The sequence below is a fragment of the Neomonachus schauinslandi genome, chromosome 12, assembly GCF_002201575.2.
Source record: "Neomonachus schauinslandi chromosome 12, ASM220157v2, whole genome shotgun sequence".
NCBI classification, from domain to species: domain Eukaryota; kingdom Metazoa; phylum Chordata; class Mammalia; order Carnivora; family Phocidae; genus Neomonachus; species Neomonachus schauinslandi.
This window is the reverse complement of record NC_058414.1, coordinates 69357677-69381922: the sequence shown is the minus strand read 5'-3', so window position 1 is coordinate 69381922 and position 24246 is coordinate 69357677. Positions and strand designations below refer to the sequence as shown.

Below are 24246 nucleotides of genomic sequence, written 5' to 3'. Positions count from 1 at the left end.
TTGTGAAGTACCTTCAATGATTTTGGTTCTTCTCTACAGTGTGCATGCTTCCCCACCCCTCGTGCCTCTTATTACTGTTTTCCGTACCAATACCAAAGAAATCAGTAACTAGAATCCCAATGATATGCTACGATATTATTCTACAGTAATATTCCCAATGACATTGCTACATTTTTTTCATTTATTTTCATGTGTCCAAATATACAAAGTAAGTTTTGTCTCACTCCCTACCTAGGTTGGTCATTTTGAACTCTACTTCAGACCCATAAATGTTTCTTCTACTAGAAAAGAAGCACTTTTTATGTGAAAAGATCTTTATTTCGAAATACAAGAATATAGCAGATAAAATGTGTTAGTACCCTCAGAGGTCAACGTTAGCAGCCTTTCTGGCATATGCTAATTCTTCATGAACTCCCAAAAGCTGGACTGAATGACCTTTAAGTGCAGCTGTTAAGGTCTCATGGTATAATTCTCTATGTTGATCCCAGTGACAAAATTAAATTAGGTTCCATTTAAAAGTTAAAATATAGCAGCTTTTCCAGAAGAACTAGCTCCCAAAACTGTATCCAGAACTCACCTATCTAACATCTTAAAGTTAAATACCTTGTATATTTACATCATTATAATCAATATTTTTGGACAACCACAGTATAAGAAATTTAACCTTGGGTAATAGTTTTCCTCATTATGAAATCAAGTGAAATACTGTATTTTTGCTCTCTTCATAAATAGAAAATGACCAAACATTACACTTTATTTATGTTTAATGATTTACAGAGAATATTCAATAATCAGAACTCACCATTTGCAATACTGTACACATTAAATTATAATATAACCCCTGCTACAAAAGCTATCTAAGCTGACCCTAGAGAAAAACTGTCTCTAATTTAAATACATTAGAAATTACCAAAAAAAAAAAAACAAAATTAGAAAGTGGTCTTCCAAGTGCTGAAAATCTAGAAGAATTCTCCAACATCTGCTCTCTTATCTCGACATTTGCTTCGAGCTTTCGTTCGTGCTTTGAAGGCTGCGGAGTTATACAGGTGCTGAAATGAAGGAAACGAAAACACATGCGGATCACTAAAGCTTAAGATAATCTGATAAAGACAAGGATGAATAAAAATCACAAAGGAAAGAAATGAGCTAACTCAACCTTATCAATATTTTAAATGTTTATAAAACACAAAGAACCAGAGGGAAAATTAACACATAATAGATGATAGATATTCTGTATTAAAGAAAAAAATATTAATCAAATATGTAAAATACCAAGAAAATGCCAACAAAAAGTTTTAAAAAATGCATCAACATTTAATCTATTCAAAGAAAAAACACATCATGAACTAAAGTGAAAATACCCAAAATATCCAGTTAATTAAAATAGCAAGGAAAAAAATAAGGTTCCATCTTAATGCCAATTAAACTAATGAATGTTTTAAATCATAAAACTCAATGCTGTCAAATATGTAAGAGCTACATGCCTTCATTCATTACTAGAAATAATTAAAAATGACAGAATAACTTTAGAAGGTAATTTGGCAGTACATATCAAAAAAGTCATAATCTGGCCCTATATTCCCATGTAAAGATTTCTTCGGAGAAAAAAATTCAGAAGAGAAATAATGTAAAGATACTAATATTAATCCAACAAACAATTATATGACCATAAAAATGATTAACTATAAAGAGTCTATAAAAATATAATTAAGCACTTCAGGGGTGCCTGGGTGGCACAGTCGGTTAAGCTCCGACTCTTGGTTTCGGCTCAGGTCATGATCTCAGGGTCGTGAGATCAAGCCCCACACTGGGTTCTGCGCTCAGCACGGAATCTGCTTGAGATTTTCTGCCTCTGCCCCTCCCCCAAATCGCACACTTACACGCACTCTCCCAAATAAAAGCTTTAAAAAAAAAAAATACATATACGATTAAGCACATCACTCCCACTAGTATGGCTATAATTTAAAACAAAACAAAAACAAAAAAGCCAGAATAACAAGTGTTGATAAGGATATAGAAACTGAAACTCTCATACACTGCTGGTGGGAACGCAAAATGGTTCAGTCCCTATAGAAAATAGTTTGGCAGTTCCTTAACAAATTAAACATATAACTACCATATGACCCATCAACTCCGTTCCTAGGTATATACCTAAAAGAACTGAGAACAGGTGCTCTAACAAAAACTTGTACACAAATGTTCACAGCAGCACAATTCACAATGGCCAAAAAGTGGAAACAAGCTAAATGTCCGTCAATGGATGACTGCATAATCATGTGGTGTATCCATCCACACAACAGAGTATTATTCAGCCATAAAAAGGACTGAAGTACTGGTATGTGCTAGAACATGGATGACCTTAGGCAACATTATGCTGAATGAAAAAAGCCACACAATAGGCCACACATTATTAGAGCCTATTTATATGAAATATCCAGAAAAGGTAAATGCAGAGACGGAAAGGACACAAGTGGTTGCCAGCACGCGGCGGGGAGGGGAGAGGGGAGAATGGGAAGTGGATGCTTAAAGGTATAAGTTTCCTTTTGAGGCGATGAAAACATTTTGAAACTAGACAGACAGTTGTACAACATTGTGAGTGTACTAAATGCCCTGAATTGTACACTAAAATAGCTTATGTTACGTGAATTTCACCTCAGTAAAAACATAAAAATATAATTAAGGATTTTTGAAAGGTTAAGTGACATTGTAAGTAACGTCACAAACTCTCTAAGCACATGTTTCCTCAACTTGCAAAATGAATCTGGTACTTACTAAGTAGGTTTAGTTATCTGATACAAAAGAAGCACTATGTAGTAAATATTTATTCTTTAATAAAGGAGTTAACAGAATGAAAGAAAACAAAAAAGGAAAATACTTTCTATGTTAATAGGATTGTGGATAAAATTTATTCATTACAAACCCTCCGTACTCTAAATGCAGTGAAGTTTCTACAATTTTAATACAGCTGTTGTGTCTGAAACAGCATGAGGCACCAAAGGCCCCCAGACTCCACTAAATGCCTATCACCTGGTAGAATCAAAGCGTCAGCTCCACTTTTCTTCAGGGCACTTAGTTCTGATGAGAACAAAAACAAAACCTACCCTTTCAAAACGAGAAATCTTCATCGTTTTAAGTGTTGCAGCATCAAGCATCACCGGGGGTCCAAGTTCAAATACATTACGAAGGAATTCATTTGACTTCGGTAAAATAGAAAGGTAATAAGGCTCATTATTAAATATCAGCTCTTTTTTACTACATAAAGTGAAATCTGATTAATAGAAGTTATGTGGAGCTTATAAATAAGAACTTAGGTCACTTATTTTCTGTTTCTCTTTGTAAGACTAAATTGTTTCTAATGCCTTGAATCCAGTAAAGTTATGAGGAAAGCAACAGCGCTCTACCGAATTTATAGATGCTCCACCGGATTTATACAATACAAAAAGAACAGTTTCATACTTACTCAATTCTACTTTAAAAAATAAATGTAAAATAAATAAATAAATAAAATGTAGTTTTGTATTATGCTGAAAGCATTCTGCCCATTCAGTGAACTACATTCAAAACTGCTCCCTAATTTAAAAGCAAACACACAGAAAAGAGGTCACTCACTCACCTGCAAATGATACTGCATCCCTGATCCAAGAACTTCCTTAAAGGTGTCATAGGTATGTTTTTTGACCCAGCAATCAATATACATTCGTTCAGGGCCAAATTTAACAGTTTCTGTTGGAAAATCCCGTTCCTAGACAACAGAAGAACCAAAATTTTAAGAGGAATTAAGATGACTTAAAGAGATCCTACAAAAATACAATTTCTAAACAGACACATTTACGTGCTGAGGTAAGAAAACAGTTTAAACTGATATTTCCATCCCTGAGATGTGAATAGACTAGAAAGTACTATCCTAATAAGGGTGTAGAGCTTGTCTAGTTGTCACAGACTTGGCACAACTGAGTTCGGATAAATATTACTGGCCAAACCACATTGTTGTGAATGTCTTTAAATTTCAGTAGCACACAAGAAACCTGAAGAAAAAAAACAGTTTTCTGTACCGGTCTACAAATGGGGGGTGAGGTGGGGAGGGAGGAGGAAGAGGTGTCAATGATAAGATGCCAGTGGTGGAGCTGAGGGGAAGCAGGGTCGAGGGAACATAAATGGGGTCAACAGACCAACCAAAAAGTAGAGGACCAGCAACTGCAGGGCTCCAAGGGTCTAAGAACAGGCTTATTAAGAAAATGAGAGCGGGTGCGACTGGGTGGCTCAGTCGGTTAAGCGTCTGTCTTCAGCTCAGGTCATGATCCTGGGGTCATGGGATCGAGCCCCACGTGGCTCCCTGCTTAGCGGGGAGCCTGCTTCTCCCTCTCGCTCTGCCTCTCCCCCCACTCATGCTCTAATAAATAAAATCTTAAAAAAAAAATGAGAGGGAATACCTGACTTTAAGACTTCAGAGATGGAACAATTTTGCCAGAAGACAATTTCTAAAGTATAACCCTGAGAGAGAATCAAGTGAATGGAAATAAATGGAAGTAAAGATCACTGGAACAAATACAGGATAGTGTTTTCCAAATGCACAGAGGAGTCACCCAGAATAGGGGGGCAGAACTTGGGATGAAAAACACTGGCCACTCCATTGTTCGATGAATCATGACTATGAAAGAGTAACAGGAAGAGAACAGGAAGAGATCACCAGGGACAGGAGAAAGGAGACGGAACCTGATCACTCCAATCGTCTTCCCCACTACCAGCCCCCTTTCTTTCTCAGCAGACACAGCATCTAACATGGAAGAAAATAACGTGAACTCTAGACTTACCCAAGTGTGTCACTCATTGGCTTGTCATTTTAGCAAGTAATTTAACCCCTTTGGGTCTGTTCCCCCGCTCGTCAAGGGGGGCTTTCCATCCCTCTACCACAGTTATTACAAGTGTAAGACAAAGTCTGTGAAGCACACAGAGTGCCTGGTCTGTTACAATAGCTCAAAAAAACCCACCAGGGTTCTATTATTTCAGCCTTCCTTATTTCAAAAAATACTGAGACACCAGGAAGGAACTCCCTCTAAACTCAACTGCATCCTCACCAACTCCTCTCCTAAATCTCTCCAGTTCAAGGCAAATCATACCGTTTACATCATACTCTCAATCTTTCATTTATATTTTCAAATGCTCCCTTCTCCACAGGTTCCTTCTCCCATAAACCCCATCCAGCATCTTAAACAAGACACAATAACACACCCTCCCCCAGTCCAGTGGTCAACTCTCTTCCCCTTCCAATTATAGCCACGTTTTAAAAAAGAACAGTTAAGACACACCATCTCCACTTCTTCACTTCCCATCCACTTTTCAATCCAACCCAGTCAAGCGTTTCTGCCATCCCTCTACTGAAGCGGCACCTGTAAAGGTCATCCACCAATGACCTAACCGAAAAATCCAATGGACACTCTGACTCTCTCTCACTTGCCCGTCTGCAGCACTTGGCCCTGATGAAAGACAGCACGGTACAGTGGGTTCACATTCCAGCTTTGCTACTTACTGCTCTTTAACTATGCCTTTAGTCTGTTTTTCCTTAAAAAGGTAATTCTGTTGCTTAAGTGTTATAAAGGAACTGAAATAAGAAAACTGTATGTCAAGGCACCCAACATATTAAATGCTTGCTGATTTAAGAAATACATGATCTTAAAGAATGATTCCTTAGTGAAAAAAAATGACAGGCAGCAACAACTACATCTAAAATGGAGAATTCTCCTCTGTAGCAGTTTAATAACCTCCATCCATCAAGGAAGCAGCATCCTTCAGAGAAAACTGGGTTCCAGTCAAAGCAAAGAAACAAACACCTAGCGAGGCTGTAGGGCCAGCCCTTTCTCTGGCAGGTACATTGAAGCAGAGCTGGAGCACAGGAAAGCCAGTCAAAGGGCAGGGGAGGAACAGAAATCCTGAGACGGAGAGGAGAGGGTGTTTAAGGCCTGGGAGGGAGAACACCACAGGTCAGAACTGTGAGGCAAATAAAGGGCTTTTACTTTTTGTAGTGCTGGGCAAGAGCGATGGGCACACGAGAGACCTGTTAAGGCTGGTGTACACTGAGATTTGGCTTGTGTCTTTCTCAGGAGAATCAATACTGTGTGCTGTGGCTGGCTTACACTGATGGGTTTGTCAATAGGGTCTGCTCAGATCCTTTTGACTCTTAAAATCTATTATCCAGAGAGAATGCATCCAGACAGAAAATGTGATGTTAGGTCTAAACCAGAAAACCCACAACATGCCGTTATCTTATCTTTGGAGGCAACATTATCCAAATAGAGGAGTAGTTTGTAAAGATTTTACTTATTTATTTGAGAGAGCGAGCGAGCACGAGCAGGGAGAGGGGCAGAGGGAGAAGCAGACTCCCTGCTGAGCAGGGATCCCCATGCGGGACTTGATCCCAGCACCCTGGGATCATGACCTGAGCCGAAGGCAGACACTTAACCATCTGAGCCACCCAGGCGCCCCAGAGCAGTTTGTAGTTATTCAAGAAAATGGCTTAATCTGGGGATACCACCAAACTAAAATTTTAAGATCAAAAGGATCAATTGTTAACAGAGATATCTGCTCAAGTTTGGGGATTTTATTTTGTGTTTTAGATTATAAAAACCAGAGTAAATATAAAATATTATTATAATGTAATTAGAGTTAGCATTAACCAAAATGTTCAGATCCTAGAAGATCTCAATACTTATACCCTAGGTTTTACTTAGATTAAAATGAAGAAAGTAGTTCTTAAGCAGGCTGTGTATGAGAATCACTGGAACATTTCAAAACTGGACCTGAATGGGGTCTTAGCATCTTTATTTTTTTTAATTCCCACTCTAAATTTTCATATACATGTCAGGTTGATGACTCTGGTGACATACTTATTCCTAAATGAACTGCCCCATCAGATAGCAAGAACCTGAGATATTTATTCTTTATATTCAAGAAATACTTCTTACCTGGCAAAAAAAAAAAAAGACTTAGGTATTCTCCACAGTAAAACTGCCCATATCCTGCAGTTCCTTTTAACCGTGCATTCTATTCAAATCCCTGATTCTTTCTTTTTTTTTTTTTTTTTAAATATTTTATTTATTTGACAGAGAGAGACACAGCGAGAGAGGGAACACAAGCAGGGGGAGGGGTACAGGGAGAAGCAGGCTTCCTGAAGAGCAGAGAGCCCGACGTGGGACTCGATCCCAGGACCCCGGGATCATGACCCGAGCCGAAGGCAGCCGCTTAACCGACTGAGCCACGCAGGCGTCCCCCCTGAAAGTTTCTAAATCAATTTATTTGCCAGGTAGATTGAAACAGGTTAGAAGACTGTAGAACGTACTCAGGCATCAGATGATTTTAAACCCTTATTTAAAGGCTGCGTTTTGTTATTTCAGTTTTTAGCACGTAGGCTTCCCAGAGAGAATACAAAGGTCTTTGTTTAAAGTACTGAGGGGTAGGCAATAATCTCCACTCAGAAAAAACACTGTACTAAATACCTATGTGCTAAGCACCACTGCTTAAATGATGGCAAGTACAACAAAGTGAAATACGCTTTTTTAACTATGAAATTGTCGTATTTTTTTTTTTTAAAGATTTTATTTATTTATTTGACAGAAAGAGACACAGCGAGAGAGGGAACACAAGCAGGGGGAGTGGGAAAGGAAGGAGCAGGCTCCCAGTCGAGCAGTGGGCCCGATGCGGGGCTCGATCCCAGGACCCTGGGATCATGACCTGAGCCGAAGGCAGACGCTTAACGACTGAGCCACCCAGGGGCCCCGAAATTGTTCTATTTTTTAACCTAAAAAAAAAAGTACCTTTATGCATCAGAATTAAATTTTCCTTTGTTTAAAAAAAAAAAAAAAGTTGTCTTTATGTATATTGTTAAAAACCAGGCTTAAAAGGAGGAAACTGTTTTGATCAAAAGTGAAGTTCAATAAAAAAAAAAAAGATCCAATCGTCCAGTGTAGCCTAAAACAATCTCATTTCAAAATGAGTAGCAGGTGCCTGGCTGGCTCAGTCAGTGGAGCATACAACCCTTGATCTTGGGGTCATGAGTGCAAGCACCACGGTGGGCGCATGCAGTCTACTTTAAAAAAACAAAGGAGTAGCCATTATAGCATTAAGAGACCTACCTCCACTGCCCTCAGGATGTCTCTGAACACCGATCGCTGCTTTCTCTTGTCCACTTTGGCACGGTGCTTGTTTCCATCTGTAGCCAAGGCCCTAAGCATCTGCGTCAAAGACTCCATGTCTTCGTAAAAAAAGTCCTGGTCAGGAAAAACAATTTTGTTTAGTTTGTTATGGGGTTCCCCCACCCTCAATCTTTCCTAGTGCTAACAAAGAACACTCCACTCTGGAAAATACCCAGCAGGGGTAAAAACAGCACCACAAATCTCTGAACTCTTTAAAGATCTTGGTGCACAGGCACACATTAATGCATTTATAACATCATGCAAAAGTTTTAATCCAGAAATGCTGACTATAAGATGATATACTACCACTAAAAAGTTAACATTCCCCTTCCAAGTATATCCAGATACATTCAACAAATACTTATTGTGCTTCTACTGTTTCAAGACATTCCTGGGATTTCAAAGAAGTTCAGTGAAACTGAGATACCACAAATACCAACACAGCTTCTATTCTTTGGCTCTTCAGTCCCCAAAGCACACAACCCCAGAATTCCAAATATTCTTATTCCAAAAGTACAAGCTATCAGTAATGCCTAAAGCACCTAATTTCTAATATACTGGCCATATTTCAAATAAGCAATAAAGCATTTAAATCAGCTTGAGTCATTAATTACTCAAGCTAAGAAGATATTTTAATCCCTTTTGGAGAGAAGCCACGAAATGTATTACTATTTGCTAATTACTTTGATTTGACCCCCCTCCAACAAAAAATTATCCAGCCCAGTAATATATCAACAGTGCAGAGGTTGAGAAATCCCGCTGTAATTGACCTCTGCAATCAGTAAAACTCAATCTAGTTTACAGTCTGAATCACTGAGTTCGATATAGTACTAACTTGGAAAAATAAATATTAAATATTGTACAGAAATGTCTCCCTAACATGTTTGGGCATTAAAAAGAAAGAAAATGTAAAACATAAAAAAACAGTCCATAACTAGCTTCCAAAAGCCAATTTACTGGAGTTCAGGATAACTCTACAGTAAAACTATATGCCCAGGGACAAATGGGCTCTTGGAGGTACAAATAAACACTTTAACTCCTATCAATAATATAAAGAAAACAGCATAATCATTATCACACAAAGGTGTGTGTGTGTCTGTCTGTCTGTCTCTTTCTTGCAGCACTTCCCACATCAGGTTAGGTGGGGGATAAGAAAGGAAGAACTGGGGAAGGTCTGTCTATACTATATTTCGGTATATTTTCCTGAGTCGGCACATTATGTGGCTCCCAAGATCTTTAACTCTGCCCAGTAAATAGTCTTTGTCTTACTATAGGTTATGCTAGAGAGCCCCTAAAAGGCTACTACTAAAAGATCACTGCCAGAAGGGGGAGTTAATCCTCACTTTAATGAGCAGTTACGGTAATAACCACCACTTACACTGTATCTATCTATGTTCTCAACAACCCTATAAGGTAGTTACTATTTTATTCTCCATTTTAAAGATTCTGATACTGAGGCATAGAGAAGTTGCCCAACATCATCCAACTAGTAAGGGTGGAAAAGGAGATATGAACCTGGGAGTATGGCACAGAGTGCACTCTTACCTGTTTGGGTATAGAGCAAACAGAGAGCTCTCACAAATAATTCCTAATTCTTCATGTCAGCTTATAATCATCTTAGCAAAAAGCTCTGTATATTTCAATGCAATGAATTTGCTACCAAAACCCTAATTTAAATCAGCCTATGTATTCATCAACACACGGTTTAATTAATTTTTTGAACACCCTGTAACTACCCCCACCGCAACCACACACTCGCTCCTTTCAAAAAGCTTACTTAACAAAAATAGCAAACAAAACACTAGGCTCTGTTTTGTAACCCAGGTCATTTTTGTCCTTAAACAAGGACTTATCCAAACATGTTTAATCTGATCTGAGTTCTCCTAGCTATCTCATATGATTTATTAAATGCAGAAAACATAAGCTATGTGAGCAACAATAAATGTATATTTACAAATTTTTTTAAAAATTCAACATGTATAATTTAAACTGTATTATTACTTTACTTTTAAGATACACTTCAGAGGAAAAAGAAAAAAAATTACCATTTCTCGCCCACCGAAGAACAGAAGATTAAAAAACTGGGACATCTGGCTTCTGTGCCTTGAGGTTAAGGAGCCATTAACTAGCTCAATAAAATTAAATTGATTGCTAAACTTGAGTCAATTTCTCATGTAAGTAGATTCATTCACTACTGAAAGCATTAATAACTTCTTTCCATTCCTACCCTGCTATCCTTCAAAGAAAAGGGGAGAGGCTGGGGGAAGCCTAAAAAAGACACTTCCCAGATATTTTTAAACACAGGACTAGAATGGAATTATTCACTGTTAAATAACATATTTAATTCCAGAAAAGGTTTCATTCCAGAAATATAGTAGCTAATAAGTAAGCCAAGGTTCACAACAGAGGATACAAACCAGGGCGACCAAATGTCCCAGTTAGCCTGAGATGAAAGGTTTCCTGGAAGACAGAATTTTCAGTGCTAACCCTGCAACAGAACCAGGTAAACTGGTAAAGTTGGTCACCTATCACAAACTCAAATACCTTTGAGAGCCAAATTGAGGTAATAAACATCCATGGACAGACAGTGGGGTGGGGAACTGCAAAGCACATAATCCAGTCTAAAGGGCCATGTTTGCTTTCAGCTTTGGCTTAGAGAAGTTAAACAACCGTGACTAAACTCATCTGATCTCAAACCTATCTTGACTCAGTATTTCATCCATTTGTCTGACATTTATTATAAAGCATCCATGACTGAGTCACCTTAATGTGCCCTGTGTCTGAGAAATCCAAGCAGATCCACACAGACTGTAGTAGACAACTCTCTCCATGAGTAATAGCGTCCCTAAACTTGAGTTCTACAGACAGCAAGAGTTAAGTGTAATAAACTACACTCAAATGTTGCTCTATCAACCCCTACCCGTTTACGCTCTTAAAATTTTTGTATCACCACTGCCAAGAAGCAGGGCAATCAATCACTTTATTCTCAAGGTGGCCATACTCCAAAGTTATCATCCAATTCTTAATTATGAAGAGAATGGCAGAATAATGGTCCTTGCAACACAATCTTTTTCCTCTATTCATCAGATACTTACACTCTCCATCCCTCTGGCCAATTCAAACATAAGTGCCAAAGATTCACCAGCAGCTATTCTCATGTTGACATCATCAGAAGAGAGGAGGCTTGGAAGTTTATGGAAATGCCTAAAAAACAGTTATTACTGTGTGAACACAATCAGTTATGTCAATAAATGTTGTTTTTATAAAATATGAAGCTAAGAGTACATACATCTCAAGCTTTTTCTTCACTTCATTGATTGGGCATATGGTCAGTAATAATGTCCATGCAAGAAGAGAGCTGATATGAAGCACTGTATTAGGGGTGCTGCATATAACATTAGTGTCTTTCTCTTTGAGATAGGACTTGGTGAAGATACTTTCCAAACATTCCAGAGTTGAATACAGCTCCTAATGCATAAGAACATGAAATAAGGTAACCACCTTAAATTTGAAATGTGCAAATAAGTGGAGTCAAGGGTTTTCTACTTACAGTAATGTCATCTGTAGCAATAAAACAGCAAACACCAAAGCAAGTTGCACACTAAAAAAAAAAGAAAAAAAAATACAGACATTAATGTTTATAATTTTCTTATTATTTCCATATCTTCCTGCTTTTATAATTCAATGTGAAATTTTTCTCAACTACATGGACTACATTGGTCCCAAGCATAGAATAAAAAGAGAGAGGGGTGCCTGGGTGGCTCAATGGGTTAAGTGTCTGCCAGGGTCCTGAGATAGAGAGTCTGCTTCTGCTTCTCCATCTGCACAGCCCCCCTCCCCACTCATGCTCTCTCTCTCGCTCTCAAATAAAAAAAAATCTTAAAAAAAAAGAATACAAAGAGAGAAGAATATAGGATCAAGAATTAAGGGAAGTGTTTCAGCCCAATCTCTGCTACCACACTGACAATACAACTTTAGGAAAGTTACTCAACTTCTCCCAGGTCTTCCAATTCTTTAATCCAACAGATCCTTTTTAAACTTCCAACTCCAACTCAAAGACAGAGATGAAGTCTGCACATTGGAGATAAAGAAGCCTACTCTATTAAAAACCTTTAAAACACATTAAGTTTGTTTTAGGCTTTTAAGCATTTAAAACCATTTATATTCATCTCTTTTCACGGAAGACTCTACTATGAAAACTTCTAAAAGAAATCAGTTGCCAAGAAATAAGCACACCAGGAGCAGAAATCTAAAATTTAAATAACTGTCCTCAAACTTGCCACCTACAGAAGGGTCTCATTAATTCGGATTTCACTTTTTTCCACATATGCTGAAAACTGGTCAGGAATCCTATAACTGCCTTTTGTTAGGGGAAAAAAGAGGCTTTGAAACAAGTGATGACACTACAGGATTACCACGGTATAAGTTACCTAAGAAAACAGAGCTCAGAATACAAAATTTATATACAATCTGCTTGCAACATAAACGGGAGCCATTAGTTTTCAGAACACTGCTCTAAACAAATAAATCCTATGAAAACAATTTCTAATTTGTGAGATTTTTTTTATTCTCTCCATTTCCCTTTTCTCCATGTTTTCACTAAAATCCTCTCATCTTGTTCCAAGTGCCACTAAAGCGTGAAGTCTTTAAGTCACCATTCACACACCAAACTTCCCGGTATCCTGAGGACATTTGTGGCATTCATCTGTTCAGTGTCACTATTTTATTTTCATTATTTCATCCTGGTAAAAACTGGACACTGCTAAAATTAAAAAGTAGTCTAGGCATTATTCTCGATAAAGGAAACTTCGATCTATAATCGCTCGTCCTAAACAAGCAGCAGAGGCAAAGCCACAGCTCTCCTTTTGAGGCTTCTAAGACAAAAAAGGTAGCTTCACAATTAGAACTGCCTACATTCCTTCTGCTAATATGAGACTGTCAAGTACTTTTTTTTAATTCACAGCAAGCATCAAACGTATTAAAAAAAAATGACAACACACCCACACGCAACGAAAATTAAGGGCTCACTACCAGTATCCACCCAACAGTGTTTTCTGTCGAACATTTCAAAAATATGTCTATAGTCCTGCATGATTTAAAAGTTGCATGAAAACCCAAAAAAAGGGGATAAAAATGTAAACAGCAAAAGCTTAATTAGCTATTTTGGGATTACGAACTGCTAGAGGGCAAGAGATTCCTATGAAGTCACCAAAATTCTATTTCTTTGCCTGTGGGGAAACAGCTTAACTATTCCAGCCTCCATATAGTTGGTAAACCAAGGAACCGGTCACTAAAGTGATGTGTTCTGGCCTAAGCATCTGTCTTCTTTCTTTCCCCATCTAGCCACCATAGCTGCCATATGGAGGACCTAAAGGTAGGACAGAGCTGCAGGATGGACACCCAGGGACTCTGCCAACTTACACAGTGATATGAGCACGAAATAAACTTTTATTAAACCACTATGATTTCAGGGTTTATCTGATACAAAGATCAATGTCATCTACTTTAAGTAATACTAAAGAGAAAGCTAATGTGAAAAGTCAGTATTGAAGTATTAAAAAGTTTCAAACTTGAACTGGTTTCTTGTTAAGAAAACAGCATAAGATTCAAATCTACTAAGATTAAATTCTTAAGATCCAGGAAGATTTTTAAGATCCATTAAGATTCAAATCCACTTTCCAAACCCAGAAAGATGTTTGTAATAATCACTTAAGCACACCAAAAAAACCAAACAAAAAAAAACCCCACAATCTAAAGTCAACTGTGATGAGTGATAAATATCAAACAATTAGAGAATGAAAGGTTTTTCAAAACTCATGACATGACCAGATGAGTATCTCACAAGTTACAGATTCCCACATCTACTCAAATCCACCCATGGAAATAAAGCATTCAGTTTTTTCACAAGGACTTGTAGGCCACAGCAGCCAAAGTTTTTTAAAAACACCTATTACGTTTCTTTGAATAAAAAATAACCACCCAATAAACACTGTCTAGATCATTTAAGTTCCAACCAAAATTATTCTTCAATCATCCTAAATAACTCAAGATAGCATAAAGATGAAGAGATTTGCTCTAGCTGGGATGTTCTATGGTATCTCAGAAAATTTAAGAAAACAATTGTCCTATTAAGTCTGCTCACTCAAACTAAAAGACAAATGCAAAGAAAACGTTAAAAATCTACTATTTTAGAAATGTAACCTTCCTAGATCATTCATCAGAGTATCTGGATATCATGCCTAGACAGATTTATAAATTAAAAAATCATTTACTTACAGTTTGCCTAGCCTGGATACTAGCTGTTCCATCACAAATTATTTTCTTTAGGATTGGTCCAAGAGTTTTTAAAACCTCTTCACTTTCAATTCCAGGGCCCAACTGAATACAAAGAACCGACGCTAATGCTGCAGCCGCACGCTGCTCATCACTCTTACCTATGAAAAAAGCAAAGGTAAAACCATGAAAAATTGTTTTGAGAGGACTAATTTATTAAGACAGCAATTTCCCAAATTTGTACAATTCCAAAATATTATCTACCGTTTACAAAACCCCATAATACATTCTAAGCTTTGACATGAGCTGCAAACCTAGTGAGCTCAAACTCTGGAAACCAACCTGACTCAAATCCTAGATTCACCACTTATTAGCCAAATGACTTACAACTCTTATTCTCAAAACATATTTCCTCAGCAGTGAAATGAAGATTAACATCTGTCTTAAGGGAGCACTATTAACAAGTCAGCAAAATAACATGTTTCAAGCTGACCTGACCTTCCAGATCTTTCATGTACTCATAGAACAGTGCTTAGGTAGCCTTTGAATTCGTCTCTCAAGCATTTCAGATGTATGCAGCCCATGAAGTAAACTAAACCTTCAAGGTTTCCCCTCCCCCAATCTTTTTTTACAATAAATAAGGGATTAAAAATAAAGGATTCCTGGGGCACCTGAGTGGCTCTGCTGGTTAAGCATCTGACCCTTGATTTCGGCTCAGTCATGATCTCGGGGTCATGAGATCCAGCCCTGTGTCCAGCTCCGCGCTCAGAGTGGAGTCTGCTTGCCCCTCCCCACCCCGCTTACACGTGCATGCTCTCTCTCTCTTTCAAATAAAATCTTTTTTTTTTTTTTTTTTTTAAGATTTTATTTATTTATTTGCGAGAGAGAATGAGAGACAGAGAGCACGAGAGGGAGGAGGGTGAGAGGGAGAAGCAGACTCCCCGCTGAGCAGGGAGCCCGATGCGGGACTCGATCCCAGGACTCCAGGATCATGACCTGAGCCGAAGGCAGTCGCTTAACCGACTGAGCCACCCAGGCGCCCTCAAATAAAATCTTTAAAAATAAATAAATAAAGGATCCTTTAAAACCATACAAAAACTGCAGACACCAAATTATTACCCAACAAATTAAAAATCTATAAAATAAGCAGATTGGAATGGAATTTTTAAAGGTCATCTAATCCAACGACCATTACAGGAAATAGTTTCAAAACAGTTGGCTGTGCTATCAATTATACCACTAAGAAGTTATATAACCTTAGACCAATCTCACGTTTCCTAGGCCTGTATTCTGTACAATGAGAGAGATGGAATGGATGAAAGGTTTCCAAATACCCCTTCTATGACAAAGCTTTCACCTGAGGTAAAATGAGAAAAACAAGGACATAAAGGTAATAAGCTCATTCAATTTAAAAGAGCATGTGTGCTTCCCACATTTCTGGTGCTAGAAATATTTTGTTAATAAAGACCTAACAATAGAAGATCATTATTCTCACAATGTTCTTCCTTGGCAAAATAATTAAGCTGGCAGCCCCAGATCTTTTTAACTTTGGTGGTTCCTAAAACTGAAGTCTGGTGATACTAGACTTAATCTTCAAGGTCTCTCTTCATTCTTAAAAGTTCTATGATTATAACATGACTTCCAGAATCTCTATTACAAAGTTCTAGAATTCAAATATTCCAAGGGATATCCTGAAAATGATGTCATCCACAGGTATGACTGAGGTTTTAAGTAATTGCAAGGGAAAATGAGCTATGTGATTATAATACTTTTTTAAATTTCAGGAAAATGAAGTAGGGTGGCTTTTTTAATAATAGCTTTTGTTAAAATCTGACACAAGCTTTCAAGACTTTCTTATGCATGAGAATGGCAATCACCTCTTCCAATATAAACAAGGATGACAATCCACCACAATCCTAGTTTCAAGCTGTTTATTACATGAACAAAAACAAAGCTTCTAACAAGTCTCATTTTGAATTTGAATAAGCATGGTGTATTCCTTGACAATTGTAAAGTTAAAAGACTGAGCCAGTCTTCCATTTCCATTAATAAATATTACTCCAAAGAAGGTGGCAAATTCCTTTTTAGTTCTATGCCTGACTCAAAAATAAGGACATTACCTTTTTTCAGGCAGCGTTCAATGCTGTCAGTCAAAGTCATTCTTCTTTCCAGAATAAATTCATAAAGCATTTTTGAAGCCAGTGCATTTTTAATACTTTCAAGAGCTGCCTGTCTTGTCTTCGCACTATTTAAAAAAAAAAAATCAGAAGATCAATTTGGAGGGTACCATAGGTCAATGACTTTTAAAAACTACACTATTTCCCTCTCAATTTCTCTTTATAGATTTGTAGATTCTTTCTTTCTATATAATTGTCATCAAGCTCTATTTTTCAGTAATTTAATTTTTTTTTTTTTTTTTTTTTTTTTTTTTAAAGATTTTATTTATTTATTTATGAGAGAGAGAGAGAGAGAGCATGAGATGGGGGAGGGTCAGAGGGAGAAGCAGACTCCCCGCCGAGCAGGGAGCCCGATGCGGGACTCGATCCCGGGACTCCAGGATCATGACCTGAGCCGAAAGCAGTCGCTTAACCAACTGAGCCACCCAGGCGCCCAGTAATTTAATTTTTATCCACAATTCACCTTATTACACAGAAGACATGTTCTCCTGTATTACGTATTTAAGCAAACTCACATTTTTTTGACACTACAAAAGTCTAGACTTCATGTTTGCATCTTCAGGGCTTTTTACTTCTGTTTGTTGTAAGTCAGGTCTAGAACTACTGTGAAATAAAATTTAGCTTTGCTATTTTTCACATCTGCAATAAAAAGTGGACAAGAGGCTTAAAGCAAAGTTTAGCTGTTCTTTCCAGCTGAAGATTAACTTTTAATCCAACAAATCCATTTCAGGTGTAATCAAATACAGTTATATGCTATTATGCTAGAATAATGACTAATCTGAGTCCATTTAAATTCTAGTGGCATGTTCCTGTCTATGTTAAAAGTCCAAAGGAACAAGAAACATTAAAACATCCAAAGTAGGGCGCCTGGGTGGCTCAGTTGGTTAAGTGACTGTCTTCGGCTCAGGTCATGATCCTGGAGTCCCTGGATCGAGTCCCGCATCGGGCTCCCTGTTCGGCAGGGAGTCTGCTTTGCCCTCTGACCCTATCCCCTCTCATGTGTTCTCTCTCATTCTCTCTCTCTCAAATAAACAAATAAAATCTATAAAAATAAAAAAAATTAAAAAAAAAGATCCAAAGTAAACAAATCAGGCTTTAGAAAAACATACTGTTAAATCAGAGAACTGTATATAATACACATAAGTGACTGATCAAAATCACACAGAAGAACAAAGTTTCCAGTATCTCCTACCTCTTATCCAGGGTCAAATCAATGAATCCCTTCAATTTGTACTCTAAGTCTTCTTGAGTTCCTTCCTCATCAAGGACTTCCGGTCCTAAGGAATAATATAAACTAACCATTGTAATTTAAGTACAAAAAAAGCAGATAGGAAACAGTGATAGTGTACCTTAGCTATAAGAATTCTTCTACCTAAAACACCCTTTTATCTAAAGTTGCAAATTTAAATTTAAAACTCATACCATCTTCAGCAAAACTGGAAGGATCGCTGTAACCACTGCAATGGCTCATTGTTTCAATTGATGCATCCTCATCACTAAAAGGTTGAACATTTCGATGCTGGCCACCTATTAGGTAAAAGAGGATGGAAGTAGATGACTATGTTGCCACATGCTCAAAAATTTAACTTGGGAATTTTTAAATTTATTTAGGAGAAATCCAGTAATAAAAACCCAACCTTATTTAAAAGGGATGATTACGCTACAAAAGAACATACTAAAATATTCTAAAATAAGTCAACTCACCTGTTTTTCACACCACCAACTGTTTACAATATACATCAACTTCAGAAATATATCAAAAACTGGTATTGTGGTTGAAGAAAGTACTTCCAAAACATGACTTCCAATCATGAAGACAATGAAAATAGATCCAGAAAGAGTATGAAATAATAGGCCATAAGAATGAGAAAAGCGTATTTTTCAAGGAGAATGACTGAGCTTAATAAACATAAACATGGTAAATGGGTTAATTTTTAAGTTACACACCATATGTGAAGAATTAAGACATTAAGAGATAGTAGTTTTAAAGATAACTTGAATTATGGGGGGAAAAAGGGGGTGCCTGGGTGGCTCAGTCGATTAAGCATACAACTCTTGATTTCAGCTCAGGTCATGATCTCAGGGTCATGGGATCAAGCCCCATGTTGGGCTCTGGGCTCTGAGTTCTGGGCTCAGTGCAATCTGCTTGAGATTCTCTCTCCTTCTGCCCCTCCCCCTGCACGTGCACGCATGCACATGCACACTCTCAAACCAATAAAATCTTTACTAAAAAGGGGGGGTAAAATAGAAATTGTGGCTTTTGATATGGTATAAAAGCCTGTTAGATGATTCACCTTTTTTAGTAAATTTTTTTTTTTTAAAGATTTTATTTATTTATTTGAGACAGAGAGAATGAGAGAGAGAGAGTACATGAGAGGGGGGAGGGTCAGAGGGAGAAGCAGACTCCCTGCTGAGCAGGGAGCCCGATGCGGGACTCGATCCAGGGACTCCAGGATCATGACCTGAGCCGAAGGCAGCCGCTTAACCAACTGAGCCACCCAGGCGCCCTAGATGATTCACCTTTAAAAGAAAGGTTAACACATCCAACAGTTTTAAAAACATCAGGGCTGTTACTGAATAAAATCTTTTTCTTTTTAAGATTTTATTTTTTTAGTAATCTCCACACTCAACTTGGAGCTTAACTCACAACCCCAAGATCAAGAATCGTATGCTCCACCGAGACACCCAAGCGCCCCAAAATAAAATCTTTTTTTAAAACTAGAATCTTTCCTCAAATTAACTTAAAAAATAAATCCATAGTTATGTTTTGTTTTGCAGGGATTTAATAATAAAGGTATGCTAGTCACGAATTACATTGAGCAATGAGTTAAAGTCATTCCCAAAATCTGCCCCAAAAGTGACTTTGAGTCACCTGATTCACCTTTGAGCCCAAGTTCCCTTATCAGTAAAATCAAAGATTGCACCAAACATCACCAGGTGCCTATGTTCAAGAAATTCATGGCACTTACTACTTTAAGAAGAGGTTTTGGGTTTTTTTTTTTAATCTTCTATGTTGAAACTTGCTAAGTTCAGTTTTTTGGGGATATTTTTATAGTTTTTTTTTAATCAAAATAGAATTTGGCTGATTTTTAAATCAACACAAGGTGGCAAGCAGCCTTCAAATTTGCTTGCTATCTCAAAGGAATAACTTCGCCAATCAAGGTAGGAAAAGCATAAACAATAAGCTTTGAAGCCAGGATACCATAACATATTAATCAGAGTGCTTATGGCAGGAGTAAACAAACAAATAAACCAAGATCTATGACATCATATTCTATTTCTGGATCTATCTTCATTGTCTTCATGATCTGAAGTCATGGGAATAGTCGAGAGTCATCTGATTTCTATTAATACATGTTCACAAGCAATTCATATTTTTTACTTTTCATATTCAGTCTACTTCTAAAGTGCCAAGAAGAGTATTCCTATACAGCTCTTACTCAGCTTTCTCTAAGTTTCAGTTTCCAAGACTACAGGAAAGAGAAGTTAAACAAACAAACAAAAACAACAAATCAAGAAAAAGAACCCTGTATGAATATCTGATATCTAGATCAAATTTACCCACCATGCGATCCCAAGTAATATTAGTTAGGTGACACTCTAGACACATAAAGTCCTTATATTTTAGGGGGTTTACTTACTAACAAGGTTCTGTTCTTTCATAAAAAAAAACTCTCCTTAAGTGCAATGAAAAGTATGCATACTTGTCAATTTTATCAGCTTTCTAGAACTTTCCACTAACTTAAAAGAGAAAGAATTTAAATGGAAAATCAAAGTGATAGGAAAGTTGGTTATCTTTTGATTGTACATGTTAAGATCTCATTTGAATCCCATCTCTTCTAGATGTCATTTAAAAATACCAATAAAGTAAATGGCTTGTAAGTACAAATTTGCGACAACTTTGTCTCTTCTACTCAGTTATTATTTATTCATTTAAAAAATAATACATTCACATGGAACCAAATTAAGGTCTTAAAAAAGTAAATCCCACTGCATACCCCACTTACCGGAGGTAAGCACAGATAACAAGTACTAGTGTAAATTTCCAAAGATATTCAAAGCCTGTACAGTTTTATAAACTCATCGAAGAATTCTTTTCCATTTGTTTAAATAAGCTAAAATTCACTGTTTAAATTTACCTTTTCTACCGGGGGAAAAAAAAAAAGCAACAGCAATAAGGCTGATGAGAGATGAGGAAAGAGCCTCGAGGTAAAATTTGAAAGGCAATCCCCCAGTACCACCTGAGGTTATTCGGTCAGCACCAGGAAGAAAGGAAACTTGACAGCCTCTGAGGGAATAAAGATTTGTGATTCGAGGAAGCCATTAATAACATCGTTACAACTTTTAAAATGACTTGGGCTTGCTGCTTCACCATCATTTGTTCCAACAAAAGGTAAAACTTAGAGAATAAAATGAATAAGGACCTCCCAGACAATTCAAATTGACTTCAGAGGAGGAAAAGCTGAAATACAGAGAAGAATAGAGGCATCCCCTATTCACACAGAGCAATCAGATGCTACAACAAACTAATTTTGTATTTTAATCTTGATCAAGAATGAATTTTATGAATATCGAGGGCATACAATCAAAATAAAGAGCGATATAAAGAAAAGGAAAAAAACCTGCAACTATAATAATTCATTCCTATTGTCAATTATTAAATGTTTAATACAGGAACACAAGTTTTCATGCTGCTATAAATCCCACAGGAAAGCGTTTTAAATGCCAGTTTCCAATTATCTTTAACAAGAAAACCGGACTACTCACCAACAAAGGCGTATCATTCCGAGGATCGGATTAGCAATTGTGTTGACAAATACATAATGGCTAGTAGTAGTTTCGATGGGATAAAGTCTGAGAATTCCAATGTTTAACTTCAAAATCTCGACCAAAAAATTACTAAATAAGATGATTTCACCCAGTTTAACTTAATACTCGATTTAAGTTTAGTGGTGTCTCATAGGACTTTCCGCTTTGAAGTTCTTTTTTCTTAACCCTATATAGTTAGTAGTAGAGAATCATGAGTTCATCGAAGCACCTACCCATCCAGGAAAAGCTTCAACTTTGCAGTGAGAACACACACACACACACACAAAAAAATCTCAACTTTTGGCCAGTTGCAACCTGAGTTCCCCACCACCTCGCCCATCCCTGTCTCAGGGCACAGAACCTATAGAATGCAGCACAAAGGAGAACGCGGTTTCTGCCCCGGGGAGAAGGAGGTCGCCTGGACCGTCCCGCCGCAGAGTAAGCGGGGGCGCGGGATTTCTGCAGGTGCCAGTTAGTAGTAGGAATAGAGCCTAGGCTGGGACAGTGGCCCCAAGTCTCCTACGCCTCCGCCCAGCCAGGTAGACACGCGGGATGCCCAAGAAGGCAACGGAATGGGATGCCACACGGGGGCCTCTGCGTCACGCCGGCCCCACAGCGCAAGGGCCAGGCCTCGTGACGCAAGAGCCCGGCCAAACCCGCCGGACCTTTGGCATTCCCGAGAACTCCATGCTGGAGTCGGTGGGTCAAAGGCAACCACTGACAGCAAGACGCAAATCCTATCTCGGTCCCACCCTCCGTCAGGGTGAGAGCTCTGAAGAGCAAGCACCAGCTTCTGAGAACAGTGCCTCTCCCGCCCATCAATCCGTCACCCCGGACCCCGATCCACTCTCAGGCCCTAGAACCTATTCGCGCCCCCTCTCCCCGCCCCCAAGGCCGGTGCCTAAGAGTTCGGTTCGCCAGCCAGATCCAAATCGCGCGAGGTACTGCCCCCAAGGCACGCTGGGAATTGTAGTTCGCCAGCCAAGCAAGGCGCCCCGCCGATACATATGTCCAGAGGGATGGAACTACAAATCCCACAGTGCCCGAGGTTAAGAGACTCGCTAGCACGGCTGGCGACTGGGATGCCGGCGGCTGGGATACCCCCTTACCTGTTGTCGCCGCCGTCGCTGCAGCTGCCCCTGAGCCGCTGCCACCACTGCCACCGCGGTGGGGAGTGTTCCGCTTCTTATTCTTCGGCATCGTGGGACGCCCGGTGCCGCCTAAACTCGGAGCTTAGCGAGGATCAGCCGATGGAGCTGCACTTTTTACTCGTGCGTCTGTGCGGCGGGCGGCTAAGAGGCGAGTCTTCGGCTAACAACAGAGGCGAGAAGCGGCGGGGGTACGAGTGGGCGGTGGCAGCAGCAGAAATCCCCGTGAAGAGCTGTGATCGGAAACGATACATGTTTCTCTCTAGCGCGGGAGCTAAGGCGGGGCGGGCTGGGCCACGACGCCTTAAGTAGCAAGACCGCCGCCTGTCGTCACCATCTGTGGGCGGGACTCGAACTCTCACCAGCCAATCCCAATAGCTCTCCCCACCAGAGTCCTACCTCCGGTGGCCGATGGATGCTGACTACCAATCCCATGTCGCAAATCTGCCAGCAGCGCCCAGGGAGCAAATCTTCACTGCCGCACTGAATTCTGGGAAATGTAGTAAGGCTTGGGGGGAAGTTCGCCTCGTATCTCCTCCCAACGGGCTTTTCTGAGCACTTGCCTCCCTACTTGTGACCCCTCCCCTGCTTCTCAGCGGCCCCGCCTCGGAATAGACCGAGTTGTTCCCGGGCGATGAGCAATGGAGCGAGTATGCCTGATGACGAAGGCCAGCTTCCAACTGGGAGCTACGCAATCAGCTTAGCTCATCTTTGTCTCCCGGCTTGCGTTCTTCTGTTTAATCTTTCCCCTGCTTCCGTGCAGCCTCCGCCCAGGCACAGACATACCCCTCCTCGGGAACACCTCCAAGGTTTTAGTTGTTGAATTAGTTTAGCGATCACCAATATCTATAACTGAGGGGCTGTGTGCTCCCCTACCTCCAAAAAAAAGTGTGCTTTAATCTACTTAGTCGTGTAGTTCGTGTAATTCTCCTACTATAGACTAGAAAGATCTGGCGATTCTGTGTCACAGGAGTCACATTTCTACACAAGAATGAGTCCTTTAACAATTCTACCTGCCAGTTAGGAGGTCATTCTGGGATAAGAGTTGGTTTCTGAGAATTTAACAGCTGGTAAAACAAACATAAACTATAAATACCAATATCACAGTGTTTTTTATTTTCCAAGGTGCTCTTAGATACGTCTTCCTTGTTACATTTGGGAACTGTCATTAGGTTCATGTATTATGCTTATGATAGCCCAAACTCACTGACTCACCTCAGTGTAGGTGACTCATCCCCCACTCCACCTCTCTCCTGCGCTCCTTCTCTTATTTTCAGCTGCCTGTAGCACATTTCCACCTGAATGCGCCACCAGCACCTCAATCCAATATCGCTAAAACAAGAACTGTTTCCCTCTTCCTGTGCCCTTTGTGTGTTCACAGTACTACTATCCTCCCATATGTCCAAATTCAAAAACTCAACTTCATACATGGTTCCCCGCTTTCTTTAGTGCCCCCCAAAACAGTTTTACAATAAAACTCAAAATTCATGTCCTATTCTCCAGTCACACATGGCCTCAGTTCAAACCTGGGCACCTAAAGGGATCTTCCAGTCCTTTCACCAAGGTTTCATAAATGATAATGCTGCCAGGTTTATTTATGATCCCCTATTTTACTAATTCACTAATTTAATAGTTGCTCAAAAACATTCCTTT

The 24246-nt window shown here is 39.0% G+C and overlaps 1 protein-coding gene across 1 annotated transcript; it reads right to left on the bottom strand.

The window, feature by feature from the left end:
- Window positions 1-729: 729 nt before the first annotated feature.
- Window positions 730-22866, bottom strand: IFRD1 (interferon related developmental regulator 1). Its single transcript, XM_044919963.1, has 12 exons — window positions 22555-22866; window positions 18059-18163; window positions 17829-17913; window positions 16580-16704; window positions 14463-14620; window positions 11737-11787; window positions 11476-11654; window positions 11282-11390; window positions 8127-8261; window positions 3614-3742; window positions 3102-3197; window positions 730-1049 (listed from the first exon to the last, which is right to left on the bottom strand). Exons 1-12 carry the CDS (start codon window positions 22643-22645, stop codon window positions 960-962), a joined length of 1353 nt encoding a protein of 450 aa, XP_044775898.1. The 5' UTR covers window positions 22646-22866; the 3' UTR covers window positions 730-959.
- Window positions 22867-24246: the final 1380 nt, after the last annotated feature.